General features: G+C 44.4%; 1 protein-coding gene and 1 long non-coding RNA gene across 4 annotated transcripts in view; one reads left to right on the top strand and one right to left on the bottom strand.

The window, feature by feature from the left end:
* Positions 1-8975, bottom strand: part of LOC108390231 (uncharacterized) — a 54643-nt gene extending 45668 nt beyond the window's left edge. Inside the window, exons 1-2 of the long non-coding RNA XR_001851458.3 lie at positions 8462-8975; positions 8191-8327 (exon numbers count right to left, since the gene is read on the bottom strand). This is a non-coding gene — a long non-coding RNA (uncharacterized lncRNA). The remainder of the gene's footprint in view (positions 1-8190; positions 8328-8461) is intronic.
* Positions 8976-9174: 199 nt separating this feature from the next.
* Positions 9175-26283, top strand: part of CCBE1 (collagen and calcium binding EGF domains 1) — a 201062-nt gene continuing 183953 nt past the window's right edge. For 2 of the 3 annotated variants that reach the window (XM_037015837.2, XM_037015842.2), the window contains exons 1-2: positions 9175-9446; positions 9898-9978. In XM_037015837.2, coding sequence (XP_036871732.2) covers positions 9316-9446; positions 9898-9978 — 212 coding nt within the window. In that variant the 5' untranslated portion in view covers positions 9175-9315. The remainder of the gene's footprint in view (positions 9447-9897; positions 9979-26283) is intronic. The other variant, XM_073213158.1, reaches the window with a different exon arrangement.

Below are 26283 nucleotides of genomic sequence, written 5' to 3'. Positions count from 1 at the left end.
AACTGTTGGCTACGACTTTCCTAATGTTGTGAAGGCATCCTGTCAGTGAGCTGGAGCGATTTTCACACTTCAAAAATGTCTTGATTTCCAGAGATGAAGCCTAATGCCTCCCAATGGGGAGGGTTTCCTATGGTAACAACATAACTCAGCCTGCTCTGATTTATTTATCTCACAGAGCAAGGCTGGTCTGAAGAGAAAGAACAGTTTTTGTAGGACAGAGCTATTAAGTGTGGGTAGTTTAAGCTACTTGCCTTCTGACCTTTTTCTCGGAGGCTTGATTGAACATCGATAATGTTTTTGTAAGAAGTGAGAAATAAATAAATACAGAGCTACGGAGCTGTCACAAGTGGTATAGGAACTCCTTAAAGAGTCACAGGTGTTTGTGCTTTGGGGTCAAACACAGTAATCTCCAGTGACAGGGGTCTTTTTCAGGATGCTGGGCTTTCATGCACAGAATACCTGGATTCTTATGGCCATTCCACTAAACTACATTTGAGTCCAACTAAATGGCTGTACTTCACCATCCATTTATTGTAAAAGAGAGCTTAGCTACGAGGCTGGCTATTAGCTCTGATTCCTCTGACCTGGCCTTGCTATACCCCCTCCATGAAGGGCTGCCCACCATTCCGTCACCCACACATTGATTTAGCCTCACTGCCTGCACACATTTAATCAACCAGCTCTACAATAGACTTTTAAAAAAAATGAATAAACTCTCTGGTTCTTTCCTTTCCTTAGCTTACCAAAACTTGCTCCCAGATCCTGCAGAAGGAATGAAGCCCTGCTGGCATGTTGATTTCATCCCAGTGAGAGTGATTTTGGACTTTGGACTCCTAAAACTACAAGATAATCAATTTGTGTTGTCTTAAGCTACTAAGTTGTGATAACTCCTTATAGCAACTGTAGAAAATAACACAAGTGCTTTCCCCTCTGTTCCTCTGGCCCCTGCCCCATGCATGCAGAATGCTATCAGAGCATGTGGTCCCCAGGCTTGGTGTGGTTAGTGTCCCACTTATGTCCTCATAAGAGCTGGAGCTCCCTGAACGCTGCTCGTCTCTTCCTTACATTCATTACTAACATGCACAGCGTTGCCTGCCAGACGTAAACACTCACTTGATTTTTTTTTAAATGCATGCAGGTAGGGAAAGGTATTTCTCCCCTTCTTGCAGCAGGAGAACTGGTATAACTCTGCCATGCAATGGAAGCAATGCATAAGCAGCAACGCCATGCAGGAGTGACAGGAGCAGCCTCAGCGGCCAGCAGCATGTGAACGTGAGCCTGGCCAGAGCAGAGGGGCACTGCACCTTCTGGCATGTGTGAGATGCTCGAGAGACTTTGAAACCAGAAGCTTAAGGGCTGCACTGGATTTGTGAAAACTTGAAAAATAAACAGAATTCTAAGAAAAATATTTTCACAGATCCTCCAGGCACCGCAGGATGGTTGAGAGATAAGGTAACTGCTGAGCTAAGATGGGAACACAAAGGCAGGAGGAGAGAGGGAGGCTCAGAGGTGAGAGCTGAGTATGAAGGAGACTCAGCCAAGACAGATACCATGGCAAGAAGCAGGGCAGATGGGCAATGGGCTGGGGAAGGACAGGATTAGACAATGGGGATTTGGAAGCAGGAGATAAAAACCAAAGGAGAGCGAGAGATGGCAAATGTCTGTTTAGGGCAGGACTTAACCTCGACACGAGAAACATCTGAAGCAGACAATGCTTTGTGGTGTTACGTGAGGAGGGGGCTGACCTGTGCAAAGGGGGATGGGCAGCATCCTGGCCTCGACCCACTGGATGCCAGCAGCACCCTCCCCACCGCTGGGACAAAAATGTCTCTGGATATTGCCAAATGTCCAGCGGGTGACAAAGTTGTCCCCCAGTTGAGAACTAACGACTTTTAAGAGGACTGGGGAAGGAGCCCACTTTATGCGAGTGTCCTCAGCAAAGCAGCAGAAGGAAAACTACAGAGAAGAGACAAGCCAGAGGCTAGAAAGTGAAAGTTGGCAGGTAAAGACCAGAATCTGCCCACAGGGGGAGTCACAGCAAAGTGATGGATGAAAGAGAAGCAGGGACAAGAGGGCACGCAAACAGCCGAAACAGGGGAGACGAAGACCCAGAAGGAAACTGGGGATGACTGGCCAAGAAGGAAGGACGCCGCCTGAGAGGGAATCGACTTCAAAGCGGGTCTCTCGGGGGGTTTACTGACGGGTTACTGACATGAGGGGTCAGGGCTCATTAGTCTTCCATGAGGAACTGGAGATGTGAGCGCCAAGTCCCTGTCACACTGCATACACATAGTTTTCGGGCCCCTTATAATTACACCACAGATAAATGCTGGAACCGAAAGTAGATTCAAAAGGTTCCGGCTCCCTTGCTGATGAATTAGCAGGATGCTCATCAGAGATCAAACCAAATAAACAACCCTCAAGATACACTCAGGTCTAAACATCACTGATCAAGCAGAGAGATGGTAAACAACTGACCTGATACACCTCAGACAAGAAGCGATGCCTGTTGACTAAGTGAACCTTAACCAAGGCAGCTTGTTTTATCTGGCATTCCTTTGGGAATTTGCATTGTCAGTAAAGATTAGGACTGAAGAATGCAAACCCATGTGGCTCTTATGGCTCTTACACATCCACTGAAGACAAGCCAACAACCTCTGAGAGCCGAGTGCTGGGGGGAAGGGGGAAGAGTGGGGAGGGAGGAAGGGAAAGAGAGAGAGATCCCAAACTCCTCCAACTTCCTTTAGCAAACCTTGGTTGCAAGAGCTTACCCTCTGCTATTCTTTCTCCATCTCAGTGAATCAGTTTTCAGCTGGAAGAAGATTCCACGGGACTCACGCTAAGTTTTCAAAACATTTTGCCGAGGTATTTCTTTGTAGTGACTACAAAAAATGTTCCCCCGCCACGTACTTTCATAATCTCCAAGTTCCATCAGAGTTTAAGGTCTGATAAAGACCTGTCTCAGGGCCAGGCACAGAACTGGAAGGATGGCAGGCAAAAGTGCCAGAGCTCCAGTTCTGAAACCTGATCTCATTCTTCTCCTGGCAGCGTTCTCACGTACAACAGTAGACTGGCCCCATGAGGACAGGTTCAGTGGATGTAGCTCAGTTTTGCTGCAAGGAGAGAGGTCAGCTAACACAGAAAGGTGAGAACTTATGGGGCCAGCTGGTGGGAAGAGGTGCAGAGGAAGGATCATACCTGAGCCTACGCAAGGACGGTGATAGATTCCCAGGGTTACTGGCTATGGTGGTGGGCCTGGGGCCTTCCCTGGTTCTGATTATATCCCTGGGCAAACATCCTGGATGTAGTCTGCCTCTTAGGAGAAAACTGCTGAGATGCTTTTTTCTCCAAAGGGCAATTTACTGAAGTGTTGAGAGCATGGGCCCTGGGGCCCACAATGCCTCAGGTCAAACCCAGCTCATTACTCGTAACTCTGTACCTTAGGCAAGCTAGTTGAAATCTTTGCCCTACTCTGCTCATCTGTAAAATGTAGATAATGACAGAATCAGAAACAGAGAATTATAATATGGATTAAATGAGATAATATTTGTAAGGTGCTTTAAAAAATGTATGCAGGTACCAAGTGCTCATTAAGTGTCTCTTATTCTTTGTGCCAAAGTTCTTGGAGAATTATCATCATTCATTAGAAGCTTGCAGGAATGTGGATTTCTTGGTATATCATAAACAGGACTCCATTTTAATTAAGAAATGTATTCCACATTCAATTAGAATCTCACAACTTTAATCTGAACTCTAAGATTTTTCTATATAATACGGACTGCCACATTTTCTTTAAACATAACTGCCCTAATGAAAGACTGTGACCTCCTTAGGAAAGGGCCCTGTGCACTACTGCTGATTTTCCAGGCCTGACCCAATTAGAAAAACTCAACAGAAAATAACACAATCTCACCACTGGACAGCTTTAAAGAGAGTGTTTGCACCACTCTAGAACTGACTACAGCTGGGTTTTAACTAGCCAGCCCCTCAAACACATTTAAACCATGATTTGATGTAAAATATGTAAAAGTCAGAGAGGCATAAAACTCAGAGGCACAGTTATTCTCCAAGGGAAGGTATATATTCATCCTAAAATCTAACAATTATTAATGGACTTGATTTACCCAGAGCCTTAGTCACTCCCTAACATCTAATTCAGGCACAGTGGTAATGCCACCAGTGTCAATTCTGTTACTTGGTTTAGTCTGTTTTTTGGTAGGATGTCTCTAGCCTTAGCCATCCATTTCACAGAAAATCTCTTATGGAAAGCAAGTTAGGTGCCACATGGTAGATGACCCACCATAATTAGCTGGATTTCAAGTTTAGGTAAATCTGATTTTTAAGTCTAATTTCTTCCCACTGTCCAATGCTATTTCCCTAAGTCCATTTATTTTTTTAAAGGAGGGAGGTACAGTCAGCCTCATATCCAGAAGAAAAAATACATTTTTAATTGCAGTAAGTAACCATGCTCTGCCACCATAAAAGATATCTTGGCTCAGATCAGATAACTTTTAAAGTCAGCATTCCTATTACCTGTCAGATTGGCTTGGTACCATATTCTGAGCTGAGAATCTCCCAGTTCTCAACAAATATTAAATAAGAACTCTGACACCCATGGAGGTAAAGAAAATCTACAAAACAGAGCAGAGAAGTTGTAGTACTGAAATGAATGCCCAAACAAGTCAGCTCATAATCCTGGGGTAATTCTAAGGCTACTTTCACAACCAGAGACTTTGTAGCATGGGCTAGTAGCCCTACCTCTAGGGCTGACCCTTTATCCTTCCTTGTTCATGCCTGTGGGCACGGCAAAAATCCATCTGCACGCCCTGCAGTTTCCATCTGGTCCAGAGGAGCTGCAGAATTGAGGTGGTGTTAGAATGCACCAGTCCCCCTAGAAACCCGTGGTTTGCTCCTACAGCTGTGACTGCTGGAGGATATTGCCAACTCCTGTGGTCTCAACAGGTTTCTCTGGGAGAAACCCCAGACAGGCACTCTGTGTATTAGAACTTTCAAGAATATGACATCCACATCACCTTAATAATTTTTCTTCATTTTTTTTTTTCAAGTAACATTTTTCAACCAAGTAACAAAATGATTCTCTCTCTTTTTCGGTTGTTTGTGTATTTTTCTTTTAGCACCCTATATATATGTAAGGCTAACCAATCTTTGAAAATTGCTTATATTTTAAAGTTCAGCAAAAATTGTGTGATTCTGCATGGACATAGGAATCAGATGTTTCTTCCTGTCTTGGTAGAAAATTCCAGAGACCTACAGTTTGAATATAACTTTCAGAATTTGTGCAAGTTAAAACTAAGGCAGATGAAGGGCAAAGATAATGTACACACCCCAAAAGCAGGGCTTTAAAACTCTTTTACTGTATTAACATGTTTGAGTCTTCTTGCCTCAAGCATTTCTTCACAATGGCTTGGAGACTAGCACACTTTAACACATTTTAAGGTGTATCCCAATTTCTCTAAGCTGCTCTAGCTGTACAGCAATCAAAACTGAACCTGAGAAAAACATGTCAGGGCAACCTTTTCTTTTCAACTTGTTTCTTTCAGGGACATTACATTGTGTGTATATTACTCAAATTTAGTAGAAGCTCTACCTACCCATACTTGTTGCGTCTTGTTTCTATGGGAAGACCTTTATCTGACAGATGACTATTGCTATATTTCAGGAAGCCCAAAAGGAAAAATCTGTGTTTTTAGAGGGGTGGAGGAAAAATTTGTATGTTTTTCTTTTATGGCTACCTTCATAACTGTTCATGTCATCCTGAATTGACACCTGAGAATTGGAGAACACATTTGTGATCTGCTTTAAACGCAGCACAGGACTTTATGCTTATAAAATCCTATCAACTAACTTCACCTGAGCTTCATTTTATTATTCAATCCTGATTTTTCCTTTGCCTTAATTGCTTTATACTATATAATATGTACTGTATATAATGCATATTTAAAATATATATATACACTGTAGAATAGTATGAATTTTTGTCAGCCACCAGAAATTCTTTTCATAAGGAAAATTTTAAACAAATGATAGTGAAATGAACTGTGCCCCTAACTGGTGGTATTCTGGTCCTTATATTGATCATTTTTATTAGCCTCTATTTTTCAATACTATGTTCATTTTCTCCAAATAAGATGTTGCAGTCCCTTAAAATGAATAGAAAGGCCATTGGTCTTATTTAGAAGGAAACTGCTTTGTGGCCTAGTTTTACTTTCCTTTTTTCTTTCCTTTTGCCTTTGGATGCTGGCCTCTATACTCTCCAGCCGGTCAATCCCCCTCCCCACTGAGCCTAGGTAACACTCGGTGCTCCTTAACAACACCCTGTCCACCAGGGAGTCTAACCTCTAGTATAGTCTGCACACTAATGCCCTTGGCACAGCCCCGTGTCTCCAGGACATGGTAAACTGTATAACTATCCATGCTCTGGTTTGTTTCAGGGAAGCTGACAGGTCTATATGGAAAACATCACAGAGAGTGGTATGCTGAAAAGAAATAATCGTACAGAGCCTCCCCCGAGGAGCATTTAGGTCCAGATCATTAATCTTGGTAACACTCCTATGAAGGAGGCAGTAGGTGAGTCCTCTCATGCAGCGTTTCCTAAGTGAGGGAATAGGGCAGATGGGGGGCAAAATGGGGAGCATGTGTGTGGTGGAGGACAGAGTTTGGGTATCAGGAGAGAAAACCTGAGATCTGGAGGTTGCTACACCACTCAGCATCCTCCTGCCATCTCCCATGCAGGCTACAGCCTGAGCAAATGCAGGCTTTGTCTTTTACAGGGGTGTTTAACTGTTTCTGGGGACTGGTATCCATACATGGCCATCCCATCTCCTGCCCCAGACCCTCAGGGCTCACCCTTGCAGTCAGTAGCTTTCAATGAGTTTAAATTCCAGGCCTCCAGGCAAAGGTTTTCAAGTGGTGTCTGCTCCAGCTCACCTCTTCCAGAAATGCTCTGACCACTCACCCTCCGGCTTTCCTCCCCAGGCAGACCTAGACTGTCTGCTTGCCCCCAGCACCTTTTCTGATGTCTCATTCTCATATATGCTCAGTACAGGGAGCTGAAAATAAGGAGGTGGCGAAGTTGGCTCTGTCCCTGATCTTCTGCCACACAGCTGTACATAATGGACATGGTTTTGCCATTTTACAGCCTGAACTGCTTTCTGTAAAGCTGCATGTCCCCATATGTGGCTTATTGACTATTTAATGAAGCTGATAACTAATTTTCTACACCATTCGTTATTACTGGTAGAACTAATATCCACAATGCAATCATAGAAGAACAAAATAAAATGAGAAAAAAGATAGCAAAGTATCAAACTAAGTAGTTGGTAATAGAATAAAAAGAGAACCTCCTACAGAATGGCCTCTTCCTGGAAGATGGAGATAAAATACCTTTGAGGTACAACCTAAAGTGATACAATTTTTTATAAACTCCAGGATAGGTTTATTTTTTTATGGCCTTCGGTATTTCTTTAGGAACCCAAACAACTGTTATGAAATAAACTGTTTATCTAGAAAGTGCAAAGCGAGGAAGCTAGAACTGAAAATTCTGTGCAATGCAGTAATTCAGGTGGAAAATAATAGCTAATGACTACTGAGCACTCAAAATATGCTTGACACTGAGAAAAATGCTTTATATACATTACTTCATTTAGTACTCATCAGCATTTATGAGGGAATTTTCCCCATTTTACAGACAAGAAAATGGAGTTTCAGAAAGGTTAAATAAGTTGCCTGATGTCACACACCTAGGGAACCATACAGCCCGGGCTTGAATCCGGGTTTTTTTTTCCCTGACCCCATGATGGCCATTCCCAGGTTTTGCAAACTTCTGAGGCGTCTTCTAAGAATTACCATGGGATTTTAATATCAACTCTGTTTTATGGTCTGCCATGTCTATGTAAGATGTATTGGAAAAAAAGCCACCTCACTGAATCAAGAAATCAGACTCCTAGTTTCAAGGGGTATTGTGTCAACTGAAATCAGGAATGTGAAAAGCCTTTGGAAAATACAAAAGCATTCTACAGAGAACTGAGGATACCGCCATTGCTATTAAAACTGTCAAGGTGTATGGGATATGCCTGGTAATTCTCAGTTGACCAGAATACTTTGAATCAAAACACCTGCTGACCTAACCGATAAGCACACTGGTAACTTGTGAACAAACTACCTTCTCACCTCATTATCCTGGGAGCTGCAGCACCACGCATTTGTTAAAAGGCATTACAACCTCGTGCTCTTCCAGTTTAGTTCTGGGCTACGACCTTTGCTGCACTCTACGTCTGTCACCAGTCTCTCCTCAGACACACAAACCCCTAAAAGGAATGACAACTGGGTCACTACCAAATGAGCTGATTGACCGCCCGTGGTTTCCTCGCCACCCCCAAACGCCGCTGCATTAGTGAGCACGCGGCACGGCCCGTGGTTAATCGCCCCTTCAGGGTCTCACCTGATCCACGTGCAGTTTCCAGCTGTCACGTGTGTGCGTGACGTTGAACCAGCATTAAAGCAGCTCAGGGCAAGAGTATTTAGAACACCCAGAAAGACCGCTAAGCGCTTCTCGCTAGTGTCTATCTCGAATTATTAAATAACTAGCAGCTTTGTTAGTAGGTGAACCGACTAAAGGACTTTCAAGGGGTTCTAAAGAAGATAAGGCTACGCTCTATAAACTTATTTCAGGTTAGAAAAGGCAGCTTGCGAGGACCACCCTAACTTTCCTAACGCCTCTCCTCCCTTATTCCAGTAAGAGAAAACTGACTGGGGGAATGGCAAACGTTGGTCTGACCCCGCCCTTTAGAAATATACTTACAGAGGGAAGGAACCTATTAACCCTTCTGCTCCCCATCCCTTTACCCGGGGTCAGAATCGGCTCCTCCTTCGCCCAGTAGGGCTACTGGGGTGTAAGGAGCAAACCACCATCCGCTTTCCGTGCCCTGCTCATCTCTCCCAGCCCAGGAGTGGCCGAGAGGGGAGGGCGCAGCCCAGAGCCTCGCCTGCTAGTTTGTCGGTCCGGCGTGGACAGCCTGAGCGAGGCGGCCCGAGCCCCGTGACCTTCGTGCTGGGAGAGCACCGCAGGCTCTACGCTCACCGACCTCCCTGCGGCACGTGCGCCTAGCACCCCAACTCCCAGCCTGGTACCCCAGCCCTACAACGCCCCCGGCCACTGCGGCGCGCAGGTGGCGCAAACGCCCCTGCCCTCCGGCGCCCCCTGCCGGCGGCAGGGAAGGCGGCGGCAGCCGCGGAGGAGCGGGGCGCGGGCGGGGAGAGGGCTCCGGCGCCGGGGAGAAGCCGCGAGCCTCCCTGATGGTGCGGCCGCCAGCGAGCCGGGGAGGGGCGTGGAGGCGGCAGCTGTGCAGGAGCCTGGGCCCGCTGCTGCTGCTTCTGGCTCTGGGACACACGTGGAGCTACCGGGAGGAGCCCGCGGACGGCGACAGGTAAGGACTGCCAGCCCTGCTGAGTGCGCGCCTGGCTCGCGGGGTGCGGGCGGTGCTCTCCCCACACGCCCCTACTCTGCTGGGCACTGGCTGGGGCTTAAGGGTCCTGGGCGACATTTAGACTGCTCTCAGGTCACCGCTTCCGCGCTTTCTGCCCGGGCTTCTCCGTCAGAGGATCGGGGCTCCGGGATTCCTCCGCGCCGCGGTCCGGGCGCTCTCCAGTGCCGCGTTTCTTCGGCGTTGCTTTCCCGGTCTGGGTTCGCGCCGTCGGTCCCTGGCCTGGCCGCCCCCGACCCAGGGCCCGCTCGGCGTCCGCGCTCCGGCACCGGCGCCCGCTGTGCGCGCGGGGACGCGGCTCCGGCGATGCTCACGCGCTAGGGATTCCCAGGCGCGCGCTGCCCTCCGCGCCGCCGCCGCCGGTCAACTAAGGAGCCTCTCCAACTTCTCTTAGGGAAGTCTGCTCAGAAAACAAAATCGCCACGACCAAGTACCCGTGTCTGAAGCCCTCGGGCGAGCTTACTACGTGTTTCAGGTAAGCCTTGGGGCTCAGAGAGCCCTCACTGCGCTCCCTGGCTGGTTGGAAAGGAGGGGTTTGGAGACGCGCCGGGGGACTAGGGTCCACGGTTGCGCAGGGACCTGCCGGGTGAATTCTCGGTGCGAAGCGTGTGTGTTTGGATTTTGGGCCAGAGCAACGACCGGTAACCGAGCCTGCGCTGAGAGTTTATGCCATGAGATCCTGAGGTTGCTTACGGATTCCTCAGAAGACTTGGGCGGTGGAGGTCGGAGAGGCTGAAAGTTCATTAAGGAAAGCGGATTGGGTTGTGTGTGTAAACAGTGTGGCATAGCAAAGACGAGTGGCTGCGTCTGCGTTCTGTTTTGAAAATACAGAGTCAGCAACAAAGAAACACTTAGCCCTTGGCTGTCTTTTGACCTTCTGCTGGGACGGTATGTCACACTCTCGGTCTCTGGACAAAAAGATGGAGGATTGCAGGCAGTTGATATGGTTGTTGAGGAAAAACAGCTCATCAAAATGCGGCCCCCCAGATCATGGGATGCCTGTTAAATCAGTCACCTGGGTTGCTTATTTAAACTAAGCCTGAATAGGGCGAGGGAATCAGTCTGAAAAATGGGCCCCAGGTGGTTCTTATTCAACAAAAAGAATCCTCGTCCCCTGCTTTTGCAGCTTTTTGAAGGGGAGGGTACTTAACTCCCCTTCAGGTGGGTTCACCATTAAACTCTTGGCTTCAGTTCCAGTGCTTTCACTTCATAGAGGAGGCACGCACCCATAAACACCTATCAGTTGTCTGCTTTTTCAAAGTATTGTGCAAGGTACTGGAATCACACACTAAGACTGTTCCTGTCTTTGGGACTCATACACTGTTTGGGGCACCAGGCTAATACTGGATATTACAAGGTAACACAGCAATCCCCACAAGTGAACTTGAAAGAAAAGGAAGTTTTCCTGTTCATAATGTTGTAGCAAATATTAATCACAAGGCTTTCAGCTGCAAGAAATGTAAGCTCAGGTGCTCAGAGGTTCAGGTCTAAGTGTTTTCAGGGCTGGGCAGTTTAGTGGTACAAAGGCATCATCTGTTACATCATATACCATGCTTTAAAATGTTAGCAGTGGACTATCAACAATCAAGTGAATCAGCAGTCACTCCTTGAGCTTGGGAAGGGCTGCCTTCCCTAGGACAGGGTCAACGAGTACTGAACAACAGGGGAGTTACAGGAGCCTAACTGGGTGAGCAGTCAGTCATCCAGCTGGGGACATGACCTGGTGGTGATGGCACCGGGATTGCTTGCCTGGTTCCAGCCCTGTTTCATCCACATGACCACAGTATTTCTTAGGACACATTGTTTTCCTATCATTGCAGTACGAAACCTCTGATTTAACGTGAAAGTGTCCCTGAGATGGTTTGCTCATTCAGTCTCTGAAGGTCTGACTGCACGTAAATCAGTGACAGTTACGGAATGCATGTCTGATTTTTCAGAAACCACTGGTGCTTGACTAGTGTTCGGAGCTGATTGCATTTGTTCTGCTGTTAACTGTTATTGTCCAGGTTTAAAAAAAAACAAACGTGCTGTTTCTTTCACACTAAGATTCTTGATAAGATTAGCAGCGTCTTTGTATTTTCACTAACAGCTATCCAGAAAAGTTTGAGATCTAACAAAAAAGGCTATGTAAGGAAGGATAAAGAACTTTGTTTTGGGGAATTAGGAATAGAGGATGTTTCCAAGTGGAAAAAATGGTTAATAGTCCCTGTGTGTTTTAACTTTCTGGAGCTTAAGAATTCGTGTGTACTGCTTTGGCTTTATACTATTATCATAGCTTAGCAAGTTCTTAAAAATGGTTGGCATTTGCTGCTGCATTTTGCTTTTGAACCCCGAGACTGTAGGATTACTGTGTGCCTTAGTTTGTGAATTGTCTGCACTGGCCTTACAGACCTTTTACTGTTCCAGGTAGCAAACCAGCATAGGGATCATTTAGGAGCTTGTTAGTCTCCAGCCCCTCCCCAGGCCTCCTGAATCCACCTGTGAGCTGTGCTTTTGTTTTGAGAGCAGTACTGCTCAAGCTTCAGTGTCCTCAACCTGGTCATGGTGGAAACCTGCTTAGACACATCTTCACGGAGCTTGGAGGCCTTGCAGATGAGCAAGTAGTTAGCTCTTCTACCACGTTACCCTAAAGCTACAGCTTCCAGGAAGCCACACTCAACTCTTGGATTGCCCCTGATTAAGCTACATGTAAAGTAGAACTGTTTGAAGAATGCTGACTAGCCTCACTCTTTACCACATATCTTTTGGTGCTAAACTGTTCACAAGTGAAAGCTTGAAGGCACTCCTGAACTTGTGAGTTAAAAACCTCCAGTTTTTTAATACTAAAATGAGTGGTGGGTCTAATCTGATCTAAAAGCATATGGAGACCTAAGTGATATGGAGAAGAAAAGATGGGTTCTTCAGAATCTTTGTTCTGCACCCCTCCTTCTGCCACCTTTGTACACTTGTCTTACCAGGTTTTTACCTAAGCATCTTTCCTCTCTAGCCTTTCGTATTACATCTGACAACTTTCCATTCAGCACTCTTTTATGCACTTCCTGTACATTATCTCTAATCCTCACAGCCACTTTGCAGCATTTGTGTTCTCAACTTTACAGGGGAAGGATTAAGTAAACTTGCCCAAGGTCACAAAGTTAATACACGTGAGAGCCAAGATTCAAACCCAGGTTTGTCTGACTTCAAAGCCTGTACCCTTTCATCATCTCAGAGGTGTCCACAGATGAGGCTGAGCTTCTCAGATCCTGGGATCTAAGTAAAGAAGAAGACCATAAATTCAGAGGGCTATAAATGTAAGACAGTCTGATAGAAAACTCCAGCATCCACCATGGCCACAGTAGTTTTCCTGAGTTACTATTGCCCTTGAGATCTGTCTTAATATAAAGTTAACTGTTTGTTATACACAATTAGTTTGTATGGGGTTATAGCTTCCCTTCCTCAAAGAATTTCCCCTTCAATCACAGGGTCTGTTTCTAGGTTTTACCTCCAGTGCACATTGTGCCAAGTACTCATAGTTTAATAAACACTTGTTGAATGAATGCCAATGACAGTTTAAGCTTAGAGTACATATTGCTCAGCATCTTAATCTGATTTAGGCTGTACTCTTACCAGTAGTTAAGATTTCAGAGTTAAAGTCTAGATAAATCACACCAAATGTCTATAAACCAAGCACATAAAGTTATCCTGGCATCAGTTCTCTTGTGGCTGTGAGTTTTTCCCACACGTTGATTTTCCTCCTTAGACCATGTGGTTTGAGCAAAGGGTTTACCTTTGTTGGGTCTCATATCAAAATAACGTGTTAAAAGCTTTCTGAAAATAGGAATATGTAGGAAACAAGGAAATTTGATTTTTATCCTGTAAACCAGAATTCTGTACACATCCTAATTTTGACCCATTAAGGATATGAGCATCTATTATGAGCTTAAAATAGTCCTGGAAAGTGAACACAGAAGAATAGGGTACAATCCTTGATCTCAGTTTCCAGACTTGATTTTTAGATGAAGGTCTTTGAAACTGAACTGATGTATGGTGGTGCGTCATTGATTTCCAAGTCATGTAGACTCTTCTATGTATTATATATTATCACCATACTATATATTATATAGCATGTAGTATATAATTATACTATATACTAATATATTGATGGAAAGAGATTAGAGGCAGCAACTGCTTTATGGGCAGGAATTTTTTAATGATTAACATAGATTATTAGGTGTTTATGCAGCTATGAGTGTTAGCTTTATGGCTCCGGGGCCCCCAGTGGAGGCCCTCAGCTGTATTTGTCCAGCTTGCGATGTCTTATTAGTCAGTGTTCTTACTCAGGGTCATGTTCTCATGGGAAATGATTTGAGGATACAAAAACTCCCACTTTTCTTTGAGATAATACAAAAGTGTTGCCAAATACTGTTAAAACGTGGAAGTTAACATGTGTCTGTAAATGTGTTTACTTGGAACTTGAGAGCAAAAAAGTTCACTTAATTAGAGCTGCATCACTGGATTGAAAGTACTGGACGCTAAGGCACCATGGCAGGAAGACTATAGAATGTGCCATCTGGTCGGTCGCAGAATTCCTACTGAGGACTTTGATAATGTCAAAACATGCACAAGAGAAACTCTTTGCCCCAGTTTGAGTTCCAGCTCTACTGAACAGTGTGTTTGCTGTGCTTTAGCTGTCTGTGTAAAATGAGGATCCTGTGCATGCTGGAGTTATAGGGTTACTGTGACATTTTTTACACATACTAAGTGCATGGCCAGTATCACCGAGTCCAGCATGTGGAGTGCATGTAGTAGGTACTCAGTGGACACTCACTGAGTTTTGAGCTTTACAATAGATATCTCTGAAAGAGCAAGTTCAGACCACAGCTAGAAACTGTTTATACACCAGTCACGCCAGTTTTTAGATGCTTTTCCAAATAGATAGCCCAGAAACCTAGTGCCTTGAGAAAGTTATGAGCACATTTTTGTGTCCTGCCTCCTGACTACACGAGGTGACCACAAGCGCAGGCAGAAGGCACAGTCACCCCCTTTTAGAGGGTGTTGGAGGTCTGTCCCTTGCTTGGGGTCATGAAGGATCTTACTGGCAGAGACAAGACTAGAAATCAGAGCCTTAGGCCCTCAGCCCAGTTCTGGTCTCTCCCTTCTGCCTCTCTATTCTGTGGCCAACATGACTTAAGAGAGGTATGGAGGTTGGCTCTGAATAGGCACATTCAGGGCATGTGGCCTTAGGAAACGGCTGTGGATATACGACAACACTCCACATCCGAATGATGAAGATGTACAAGTGTTGTGAACAGAGCAGGGGGTGAGAGGGGAGGCCTGCCTCCACCACGGGCATGGTGGAGGCAGCCTGGTTCCCTGTGTTAGACTCTCCCACCGGACAGGCAGCTTGCTGGGGGGCATGGCCCCTCATTGAAGACTGTAGCCTCCGAGGCTAGGCTCATGCCTGGCCAGTGCTCCATGCACGTTGTCGGGCTGAGTGAACATGTTAACGTCACACATAAACAAGGGTCGACCTAAATATATTAGGCTTTCCAGAACTTCTGTTGCTATCCAAGCGTGCTTCCTTTTCTACCTGAGCTATAGGAAGGCTTTTTTAGACACCAGAGATTACCTGCCCCTCTGGGAGATGCTGCTGTTGTCTTCATTGGTTCCCAGCTTGACCTGTTTAACTGATTTTGGCAGCCACAGCTAACTCTGCAATCTTGCTATTTTAAACTGAAGAGGACTTGGGAGTTCCTGCTTGTTAATTGTTCTATAGACACTGGCTTTGAAGTGCAGGATTGCAGTTTTAAAGAGGATCTGGCTCCCTCCCACACACTTATTTTTTTGAACTTGAACAGGTGTTAGAGGAAGGGGAGAGGTGGAGGTGTTGGCCAAGAAAAGGTTCTGTATCACTTTTCATTCATTCTTGGAGAAATAGCACAAGGTGGTAAGAAAACAACTAACAATTGGACTTTCCACAAAAGGCTGTACTTTCACTGATGTGTTGTCCTGTGAGACCGGGTCCCGTTGCTTTTCTTTGTCCCTGAAGTTGTTGATGGCTGATTTCTACATTAACTTCCTTTTAGTGGAGCTGGGGTGGGTGCCCCTGGAAAAAGCAAAGGCACTCTTTATTCTAGAATGCTCTTATCTTCTCAGGAGAAAGTGTGCATTTCAATCAGTAGTTTGTGTCAGTGCCTTCAGTTTCCCCAAACCTATCCACCCTGCTCAGTGGAGCTGTCGCTGCTCTTGTGAGTTAGAGGGTCTGCCTGCATCTGGGTGTCTGCTACGTATCTGGAGAGCAAAGGCCTTCATTCTGTCATCATGCTTATTAAGCAGCTATAACATCGGCAGCTTCTCTTCTGCCAGGCTAGGTCCTTTTTCTTAAAGCCATTTGCCAATTTGAGTTTTACCAACAATTTTTGTTCGTTCAGATACTTGTGAATTTAGTTGTGTGCCAACCACATTTCTAGAGACTTAAGATACATCTGTGAATAAGGCAGAAAAAAAACCCCAACCTCTGTCCTCATGGGATTTATGGATTTTAATTCAACTTATCTTTTGAGTAAAGGAATTTTGAGCCAAAGATGCCCTTTGGGACTTTTTGAGTTATTCTTGGCATACATCCGATTAGTGTCACACTTTGGGGGCTAAGAGCTTAAAATTTGCTGTGTGGTCCAGCTGCATTCTTTCAGCAAGAGAAACCCTTCTGCTTCAAGCAGGGATACAACCTAGGGATGGTGGTAACCAAAATTTTTTTTCTGCAGAGGTGCTAGCAAGATGTTAGCACGTGCCGCAAGTCTACTCTGCGAATGATGGGAATGTGAAAGTGTTACAAAGAGGCAGTGAGTTTCCCGGACTTGTGCTCTGTGAGGTGATGGCTGCATCAGGATTAGCCTACTCGGGACAAATACGTTGTGTGCCACACACCCCCAGCCCCAGCCCCAGTTCACCTACACCTAGGCCAGCCTCATTTTCCAGCAGTGACTTTAAGCAGAGTGTTATAAGCAGGCGGGGCATTACAATTAGCACACATTGTGTGGTGGGGTGGGGCACGGGGAAGGCAGTATAGCACAGAGAAGACAAGTAGTGACTCTGCAGCATCTTACTACACTGATGGACAGTGACTGTAATGGGGTATGTGGTGGGAACTTGATAATAGGGGGAATCTAGTGACCACAGTGTTGCTCATGTAACTGTATATTAATTATACCAAAAAAAAATTGGCACATGAGCCAACCTGCCTGTGTTAGTTTGCTAGGACTGCCTTAACTACTGAAGACCAGGCCTCAACCACAGAAATTTTCTCAGTTTTGGAGGCTAGATGTCTGAGACCAAGGTGCTGGCAGGATTGACCCCTTCTGAGGCTTCTCCTTGGCTTGCCAGGTGTCTGTCACCTGGTGTCCTCATAGGGTCTCCCCCCTGTATGTGTCTGTGTACTAATCTCTTCCTCTTCTGGGACCCCACTTTGTATTGGATTAGGGCCTGTTTTTCACTCTGTGAAAGTTCCTATCACTAAATGCAGTCACATTTGGAGGTACTGGAGTTCGGACTTCACATAAATTTTGGAAGGACACAATGCAAATTGAAATCCAGCACACACTAGGGCCATGTAATAAAGACACATTCTTCATACACACTAATTTCCATCTATCACTGTCCACCATGGTGATCCTGAGTTATCTAGTGAAATTAAAGTGCCTTTAGCAATACTACTGAAGAAAGAAAAGGATTAAACTTGATCTACAATCAGGTATAAACCAAAGTGTATGTGACATTCAGTTCTGTGGAACCTGTCTCGACAGAATGGTGCCAGATGGTGGTGGCTGTAATCTGCCCTACCCCTTAGGTTGGATGTCTGTACCTTGCTGTTAGAAATACAGGTGCTGAGGCCACACCCCAGATCTACAGAATCTGAATCTCCACTTTAACAAGGTCCCTAGCTGTTGCCTATGCACATTCAATTGAGAAGCACTGTCCTGGCCATCAGTGCGTCGTGCCTGGGCTGTTTCCTGTTGGCTGTTCTTTGCTTCCTTCTAAAGACCTAGGGAGTGATTCACAGCTCAGATGGCCCATTGGGATCAACTGGACTTTTAAGAAAAACAAATCTGTCCAGATGGTACACTAGACCAGTTACATCAAAAGCTCTGGAGGTGGGTGCCACGTACCAGGAATTTTTAAAGCTCCTTGCATGATTCCAATATGCTGCCAAGGTTGAAAACCTTGGAGCAAAACTAGAAGGAGGTGAGCAGCCTGGGTCGTAGCTAGAGGATAAATGGTCTGCCTTCATTCTGGGGCCACCAAGCCTGGGTTCTCATGCTTTTTTTTTTTTTTTTGCAATTGCTGCAGGTCCCTGCCCCTCCCAAGGGAAATTTACAACTAGAGCTTGTGCTGGCGGGCCATGAGTGAGCCTGGTGCCCACCACCCTTTACCTGTTTAGGTCCTGCTCTTTCTTTATTTTTCTCTTTCTCTCTCACACAGACACACACCCCTCTCCCCCTTAATGGGGTGGGGGAGTTGGGGTGCAGAAGGGTGGAGCCAGCTTGCCTACTGCTTTGGTAACAGGGCCATAACCACGGTGGCTGTCTAGGTCCTGTTCTTTCTTGTGGCATCTCCTTTCCACTCCATGTGGGATGGTGCCTGCTGAGATGGATCGAGAAGGGTAGACCATTCCTCATGCTTTGTATGCTGTTGAAGCTGATCAGTTCTAAATCTTATGGTGCAAATTCTCATTTATTTCAGGTTCTTAGCTTGTTTGGAGGTACTTAGTGACCTTTGCATTAAAAAAAAATTTTTTTTTGCTTTGTTCCCACACTGCACGAAACTTCTCCCAAGATACAAACATGGCTCAGGATATATAAATGAGAGCTTTTCCATGTCAACCTGTGTTTCTTTCCCTGCAAGCATCAAATAGTTTTTCCACATATTGTGACTGGAAATCTGTGTGCTGACAGAGATTCTCTTAATTTTTTAAGAGGGATGTCAGTGGAATTGACATTTCTTTTTTATGTTTCTCTTAAACTCTTTAGTCCTCCCTCTGAAAACTGAAAGAACTTCTCAGACCCCAGCAAACAAGGCTTTTTATAGGTTTGAATTAACTTTATGCAATATACTGGAACAATATACTCACACCCCCATATGGCCTTAAACGGGCAGTCCCCAAATATGTTTATATGTAACACATAGTTACATGTAACTGCATATTTTGAGTGTTAATGGCAGCAATTATACTGATTAAATCATAGAAATTATAAAGTAAGAGAAGAAATTGCATTTTGTGGATGGATGTACTCCTTAGGTTTTCAAAAAGGGATTTCTTTGAATTGGAGGCTGGCAGGCCATGAATCCTTCAATAAGTAACCTCTGAATTTTTAATACGTTTTCAGAGCTTGACAGCACTGTGAGCATGGCACCCTATTAGGATAAAGGAATAGATATTTAAGTTCTTAAGTCATGAAAGGATCCTGCTTACCCAGCACTTCTACCCCCAACATCCCAAGGACTCTCCCAGAGTTCTCCCATATTTGGGGAGAACATTTTCAAGTCATGGCATGCTTGGAAATTATATGTGGAGTGCACACCGAGGTCAGTGACACAGGATGCTTAAAACGACATGCTTCACCCCTGCTGTCCCAGACAGGAGGAGGTTGAGGTCTTGGCCATTTCTGGGCAGTCAGGGCTGGAGGGTGGGGAATGGGCATGTGTGCATGTGTTAGGGGCTCCAGGGTAGACCACCCCTTAGTCACCCAGCTCTGGTTCAAGCTGCACCTCCAAGCCCTGCCTCTTCAGTGACTCCTTCCTTGATTTTTTAGCACAATTTTCCTGGTCTTCCATTAAAATGACTTGTGTCATCATAAGGTGTATATTTATCTCTTACATACAGCTTGACTCTGTTTGGCTGTCCTGGCACATTTGGTATGTGCCCACATGGGTACATTTGATGTGATGTTAGCCTTCATCTTGTGGAGCCTGGGTTGCTGCTGGGGACGGTGTTTAACTTGCTGTGCCCTGAAGAAATGAGGGTTCAGCCACACTTCTCAGGACTCTACACCTGAGGGGATTGGAGTCTAAAGGAAATTGCTTTGATGGTGAGGGGAAAGGCTTTTTCCTTCCAGAGACGTGTGTGAAGAGGCATCTTGCTTTTCAGTTTCTATAAGGAAAAGGGTACAAGAAAGAGAAAAACCTTACTTTTTTAAGCTTTACTTTTTTATGATGATAGCAGTACTTGCTCTTTGCATGTTTTGCAGTATAGCGATGTATGACCTAGAACTGTGGTCCTCCATAATCTCACCCCTCCAGGGTAATTGCCCCCAAGGGACGAGGGCATTTTTCCTGATCCTTTTTATGCCTGTCCTAAAACATACTTGTAGTTATTACCTACACAATTGGGTTGCTGTCTGCAATTGCCTTTTGCACCTTACAATAGGTAAGGAATCATTGCATAGAGCACCAGTTCATTTTTACAGCATGGTGTTTCATTGTACAGTTGTGTCCTAATTCATCTCTTCACTGGAAAGCTCTTTATAAGGCAATTATGAGATGCTAACGGAACCCTCCCTGATTTTCTGATGGGTTCAGGTTTTAAACTTAAGATGCAAATTCAAAATATATTAAGTTTTACCAAAATGAATAATAGTGTCTGAAAAAGTGTCCCCAGATAGCACTTCGGCTTGGAACCTGCAAAACATGGCCTTTAGCGTATGGCCCTGTAACTCTCTGGCTCTCTGATCTTCAGTTGTGGGAGGGTGGGTCTGGGGCATTCCTGTGATGGATCGCTCCCCACTTCACTGAGAGCAGAGCAAATGGAAGCTTAGTCTGTAGCCCAGAGGATTTGCTTGACAGAAGGACATCTTGACTATGAAAATATGTAGGACATTCATTCTGGGTACCTCTCTCTAATGGGCCTTAACAGCAGGATAGCCATCCGGAACTGTTAGCTGAATCTTTTGAATGCCTTTGGTAGTTTTTCTTACCCCAAATGTTAAAGAATGTCTTTACTCCACAAGTATATACTTTTAAAAGGAAGCTCCCCATAGCTGCCAGCACATGTTGTGTGAGCACAGGTGCCCATCGTGTCACTCTGCAAATGTGCTAAGGCCACCGTGTACCCCTGCCCAGCCCAGCCCACTGGCTTTTCTTTCTGCTTCTTTCAAGATGGGCTGCCCCTCAGAATAGAATCAGGGTGAAGTACCAGTTTCCTCACCTAGCGAAGAGCTGTACTCCCATGGTGACCTCCCCCTTTCTAGAAAGGGGAAGCTGTTTCATTGGGGGAGACTCAGGCTTATAAAGTGGGAAGGAAAGGGACATCAGATGAGAAGGCTTTCTCATAAAATTCCCTTCACGTCTCTTATCCTGGCATACTGGGCTTAATATTTGTGTCTTATTTACAAAAACTATTATGAACTTTTTTAACAAGTGTGTATCCTTTTGGGGCAACTTATCTGAGGACCCTCTGAGAGATTTCATGGGCTAACTGGCCTGCTGCAAGGCGCATTGCCAGGAGCCCTTTGGCTGCCCTGCTTCTGGGTCCATATTTGGCTGTTTGCAGACACCCAGGGAAGCCATACAACGGGGCAGTCAGCTCCGTAACTTAAACCAAGAATTTTTGCTTTCAGACATGTTCCCCACACAAAAGGATAAGGCTTCTCTTGAATTGCCCAGGTAATTATCAGATTTTTAAAACATCCCTTTTCCATTTTTAGGCAGCCCTCGTTTAACAAAATGGTATCCCGTAGAGTTTTGCGTTGCGTCACATCAGTCCGAAGCTGGATTCTTTTAACTGCACACTAGCCTGCCTTGTCTGCCCTTTGAGCCTGGGCTCTTTCTGAAGGACCTCTAACTAGAATGGGGCTGTGATTTGATAAAGTGCATCTCCACTGCTGCCTGCACTTTGCAGCGTACTTACGTCATCATCCTAAAGAGAAAAAATAGGCAAATTTCCCTTTTTTTTTGAAGGTGAAGAAAATGGACCACATTTCCCTCGATGTATTTTTTTGACCTATGAAATTTTCAAATGTGCTATGGTAAGATAAGTTCCCATATGCTCATCACCGTCAGTAATTATCAGGATTTTGCACCATTTTCTCTATCTGTCCCTTTTTCCTTTGCTAAAGTATTCTAAAGCAAATCCCCGACATGTCATGTCACCGCTACACATTTCAGTATTCATCTCTAAGAAATGTAGAGTTTTCATACATTACCAAAATGTCATCATGCAAAAAAAAAAATGTTTTTAAACATTTTTTTTCTCCTCCATATAAAATGGGGATGTGTTTTCATGGTTACTTCTCTTGAATTAAGTCATGGATGAGTGGTACTTGTGTCACCACTGAGTGGCCTTACATTTTAACAGGTATTCTTAATCCTGGGAAAGTTTCTAGAAATCCTGCACTGAACCTGGAATGCCACACTGGAGGCCTGTTGGTGGCAGGGCCGAGCTCTGTGTGAGACAACAGCCTGGGAACAATGATGTTTTACCAATATAAGATGATTTCACCTCAGAGGCAGTTCCATTCGTTTGAACCCCAAGATAATAACCATACTCTGAATGGCATGTGTTCTCAGCAGGTGAGACAGTTTCAAAAGGAAAGCTAACATTTTTATACTTACATTTGTATTAATTTTTTACTTAGGATCCTTTTAAACCCGAATGAACAAGCTTTTTCACTATTTGGTGGCAAAATTGTATTCATGGACACTGTTGTTAAAGCATTAGTTTCACTAACATCAAAAACAAAAAGGCACCTTGACTATTCTGAAGTGAAAGGTAGCCGTAATTGTAATTTCTGCTTTTCATCTAATGTCCTCTATTCTTCATGTGCATTTTTACTGGCTTACATATTGAGAGTAAAATCAATGGTATAATGTACTGTCTGCATTTTTACTTAATGTCTTTGTTTAGTTTTAAATGTTATCTACATTAGAGTTGAGTCAAATAATTCCATAGCTGATCAGACAGTGGACCCTCAACGCCTTCCAGGCCCTCCTGTCCCCCAACAGCAACTTCATTCTAATTGTTGTTGTTGTTGTTTTTACATCTATAGAACTAAGTAACTTACATTACAACTTAATTTTTCAAATTTTGGTATTGTCTGTTGGCTTCTTTCTGTGGGAGAAGAGAATTCAGCTGTCACCGGCCACCATCTGCATATTTCTATCCCATCTTTTCAGTGTCCCAGTATGGTTACAGTTTGGGATAGACCAGTTTTCATTGTGTATATTATGATGAAATATAAGCCCTACTGAATACAGAGTGCTTTGACATCTGCATTTTGTCTCACCTGTAGTTCATAATTTTTTTGCCTTTAAAAGTACAGGATCATAAATCTAACCCCAATTCATCCTCATTTGTATAACATTCCTCTCAATATATCAAATTGATTAACTTTCTTGAAGAAATTCCTCCCAGAACCTCGAAGCCTGCCCTGGACTGGTTTCTCCTGAATCCTCCATGGCCTCGGGATCTCCCTTGCTGTCAGCCTGGGAAATCTTTCTCTCTCTCTGGTGTCGGATTCCAGGTTTCCTGGATCTCACATTTTCCCCTTTCCTGATTTATTCTGTTTTGTTGGCACATGTAATCTAGTACTTTCCTGAGAAAGGGATCTTGGGAAGGACTTCTTTGAGTTTCAGTTCACATACCCCATTGTCTACTTGATATCCACTGATGTCTTTAAGACATTTCTAAGATAACACCTCCGAATAGAGGTGGTCATTTGTACCCTGTGTTCACTCTCAATACAAACCTGGCTGCCCTCACTCGTGGTACTGATACCTGGTATGTTGCTTTAGGCAGAAGTCCAGGAGCAATTTTTAGGTCATTCTTTTACATGTATACCTGCATCTAATGTTTCATTAAATATATCCAAATTTGGACCGTCTCTCTGCTACCACTATTTGGGTCTAGGCCACTGTCACCTTTGGCCTACACTATTGTCATCGTTCTCTTTGCATCTGTCTTGCTTCTTACAATTTGTTCCCATGCAGCAGAAAGTGAGAGCCTGAACCTTAAAAAAAACAAAAAATAGAATAGCTGATGTCCAACCCAGGCTTAAAATCCTTCAGCGGCTTCTTGTTGCCCTAGAAACAAATCAATACTCCTTACCATAGCTTGTGAGGCCCTGATTGATCTAACCTCTGCCTGCCTACTCTTTGTGTTATCCTTCCTCAGTTTAGCTCATTCTCTTCATTTCTTTAAATGACAGGCTCTTACTTGTCTCAAGGTGTTGCTGTTCTGTTCTTACTGCCTGAATAAAAGGTCTTTTCCCACTTAAAAAAACAAACCCTCATCCTGGTTCTTAATTCTTCAGAATTCAGTATCACCTCCTCAGGTCCCCAGACTCCCTACCACAGAATATCTCTCTCCCTTTCCCCATCCCTGTGGGTCTCCATTTTAGGTCATTTTATTGTGTTACAGTACTTAAAACAATTCATAGCTTATTGGGAGTCTTCCCAACTAGATGTAGGGGCAGGGCCATGCCTGTCTTTAGACCACCCTGTGCCTGGCCCGTTTTCCATGCAGAATACATGTTTGTGGATGAGTGAATGAAGACACATGGTTACTGTGCAGTAAAATCATCCTCTGAAACACAGCCGTGTTTACTTTGTGGGTTTAAATTTCTGCTTGGATCTCTTCCAGATATATAAGGCAGTTTACATAAAATGAGAAAGCATAAATTATGAAGACAAAAAAAGGCTGGAGACTTAAAAAATAAAGCCAGGATTGAGGGTAAGAACGTATACCATAAGGACACACAGACTTGCTACGGGTGGGCCATTTGGCTCTGAGCTCTCTAGCAGCCCAAGAAAAAGGATCAGTTACACAAGCCCAGATGTTAAAAACTGAACAATGCCCAGGAGAACTACAAGTGTTATTTATATTATGACCATAAAGAAACTTCACCCAAGGGTCAATGTAAAAAGAACAATACATAATGTAATGGTCATACCCATTATGGATGCGCTAAGTTTCATAGGACCAGTTCTTATAGTGACTCTCACGTACAGGCTGCTGCTGTCCTGTCAAGGATGATTTGCTTAAGGTCCGTTTGTGGGGCCCTTTGATGCTGGCCAGGCTTGGTGCTGGGTGCTGCTGTGGTTTACGCGGCTGCCTGCTTCAGGAGGTCACCTCCGTGGGTGGGGGGCAGGAGTGGTGCACGCTCTGGCTTTTTCTGTCTGTGACCTCCGTTTGTCCCAGCCAAACAGTGCTGGCTTCTCCCGTCATGTTGTTTATTTGCTCCTGTTAAACATCTTAGCGATCCTGCTTCTTTCCAGACTTTTCTGCCCTTCTATCCCATCCCTTGGTCTGATGTTTATTTCCTCGAGCAGCATCTTCCGGCTTAAACAGTTCTAGTCTCCCAGACAGTGTTTTGCAAAAGTCGGAACCTTCTTCATATTTGATAATGGTCTGTTCACTCTGGACGGACCAGCTTTCTTGTCTGCCTTCTGAAGATCACGGAGCTTTGCTCTAACTGTAGTGTTTATCTGCTCAGTCCCTGGGATTCAAAAGAGAATGGTTATAAGGCTGAGGAAGTTATTTTCCTTAGCTTTATAGGAGAGTAGTCTTTTAAGTGGGAGCTGTCCAGTTTGAGGGTGCTCGCACCAGAACTACTCTGAAGAGCAGAAACCTTCGCCATAGCTCTGTAACCCTGTGTGTGTAGGGGGAGGTGAAGGTGCTGCAGGTTTTAGTTACCATTTCTTGATTTTTCTCTATAAACAGCTTAAAGTGAAACTAGTCACTGAACATACCAATCATTATAAAAGAGAAGCAGAACTAACAAATCTTATTGAGCATCACGGGGAAGACATGAATTTCTCCTGCAGGATTGGCTTTAATAGCACAGATCGGATGCAGTGCAACAGCAGGAACACTGTTGCTGTCACAGTCTGTCACTGTTGCTAATGAAGGTTTCCTTGCTGAGAAGTAGTGACAAAATTTGTTGGTGACCCTGGGTTTGGGCAGCTGTTTGATTACCTTTGAGTCCCTTCAACATTCTTTTCCAAATTGCAATTTACCTGTAGGGATTTTATTAATCCTATTTCCATTTTGTGTTTTTTGAAAAGCCACGAGTGATAAGGGTAAGAAAGTGTGCAAGAAAGTACAAATGATAGTCTTGATGGAGAGAGAAAAAGAAAGGCCTTTTGATGAACAAAACCTGGTTAAACGCTGGGTTTGCTCAGGGATGTTTAGGTTTGAGCTACAAGCTATTATTAAATTCCTGCAGAAAATAACTCTTGTAGTCAATCTGAAACTTTAGAGATCCTAAATCCCTTTTTCCTTTGGGAGCAGTTATTTTTATAACACAACTGTTGATTATACAAGACTTCTTAGAAATGCAAATATTGTGTAACAGAAGAGATTGTGTTTGTTAAATTTTTATGGGCAGTGCCAAATATACACTTACCCTTAATTTTGGTTGTGTTCAGAAATGTTCTTACTGACCTTGCTTTGAATAATAGTGAGTAATATGTACTGAACTCACACTACTGTCCAGGCGCTGTGTTAAGCAATGTCTGATTGTTTTTCAACCCTCTTGCCAATCTTATGAGTAACAAACTGCATTCCTCAGTTTACAGATGAGTTAAGGCCAAGGCCTGCAAACAACTCTCTCAAGGTTATATAGCTTGTAAGTGGCAGAGCCATGGTGGAGTAGCATTTTCAGTTTCAGTAGTTCATTCTTTATTCACTTATTTTCAACAATTTTGTTCTATCTGTGGCAGCCTAACAAACCACCCTAAATCTTAGTGGTCGGGAAGAGAGATTTTTTTTTCTGCTCACATTTCTATGGGTTTGCAATTTGGGCAGGGT

Source organism: Manis javanica, chromosome 9 (assembly GCF_040802235.1).
Source record: "Manis javanica isolate MJ-LG chromosome 9, MJ_LKY, whole genome shotgun sequence".
In the NCBI taxonomy this organism is placed as follows: Eukaryota; Metazoa; Chordata; class Mammalia; order Pholidota; family Manidae; genus Manis; species Manis javanica.
Note: the sequence above shows the minus strand (reverse complement) of the source record. Positions and strands in the feature narration are given on the sequence as shown.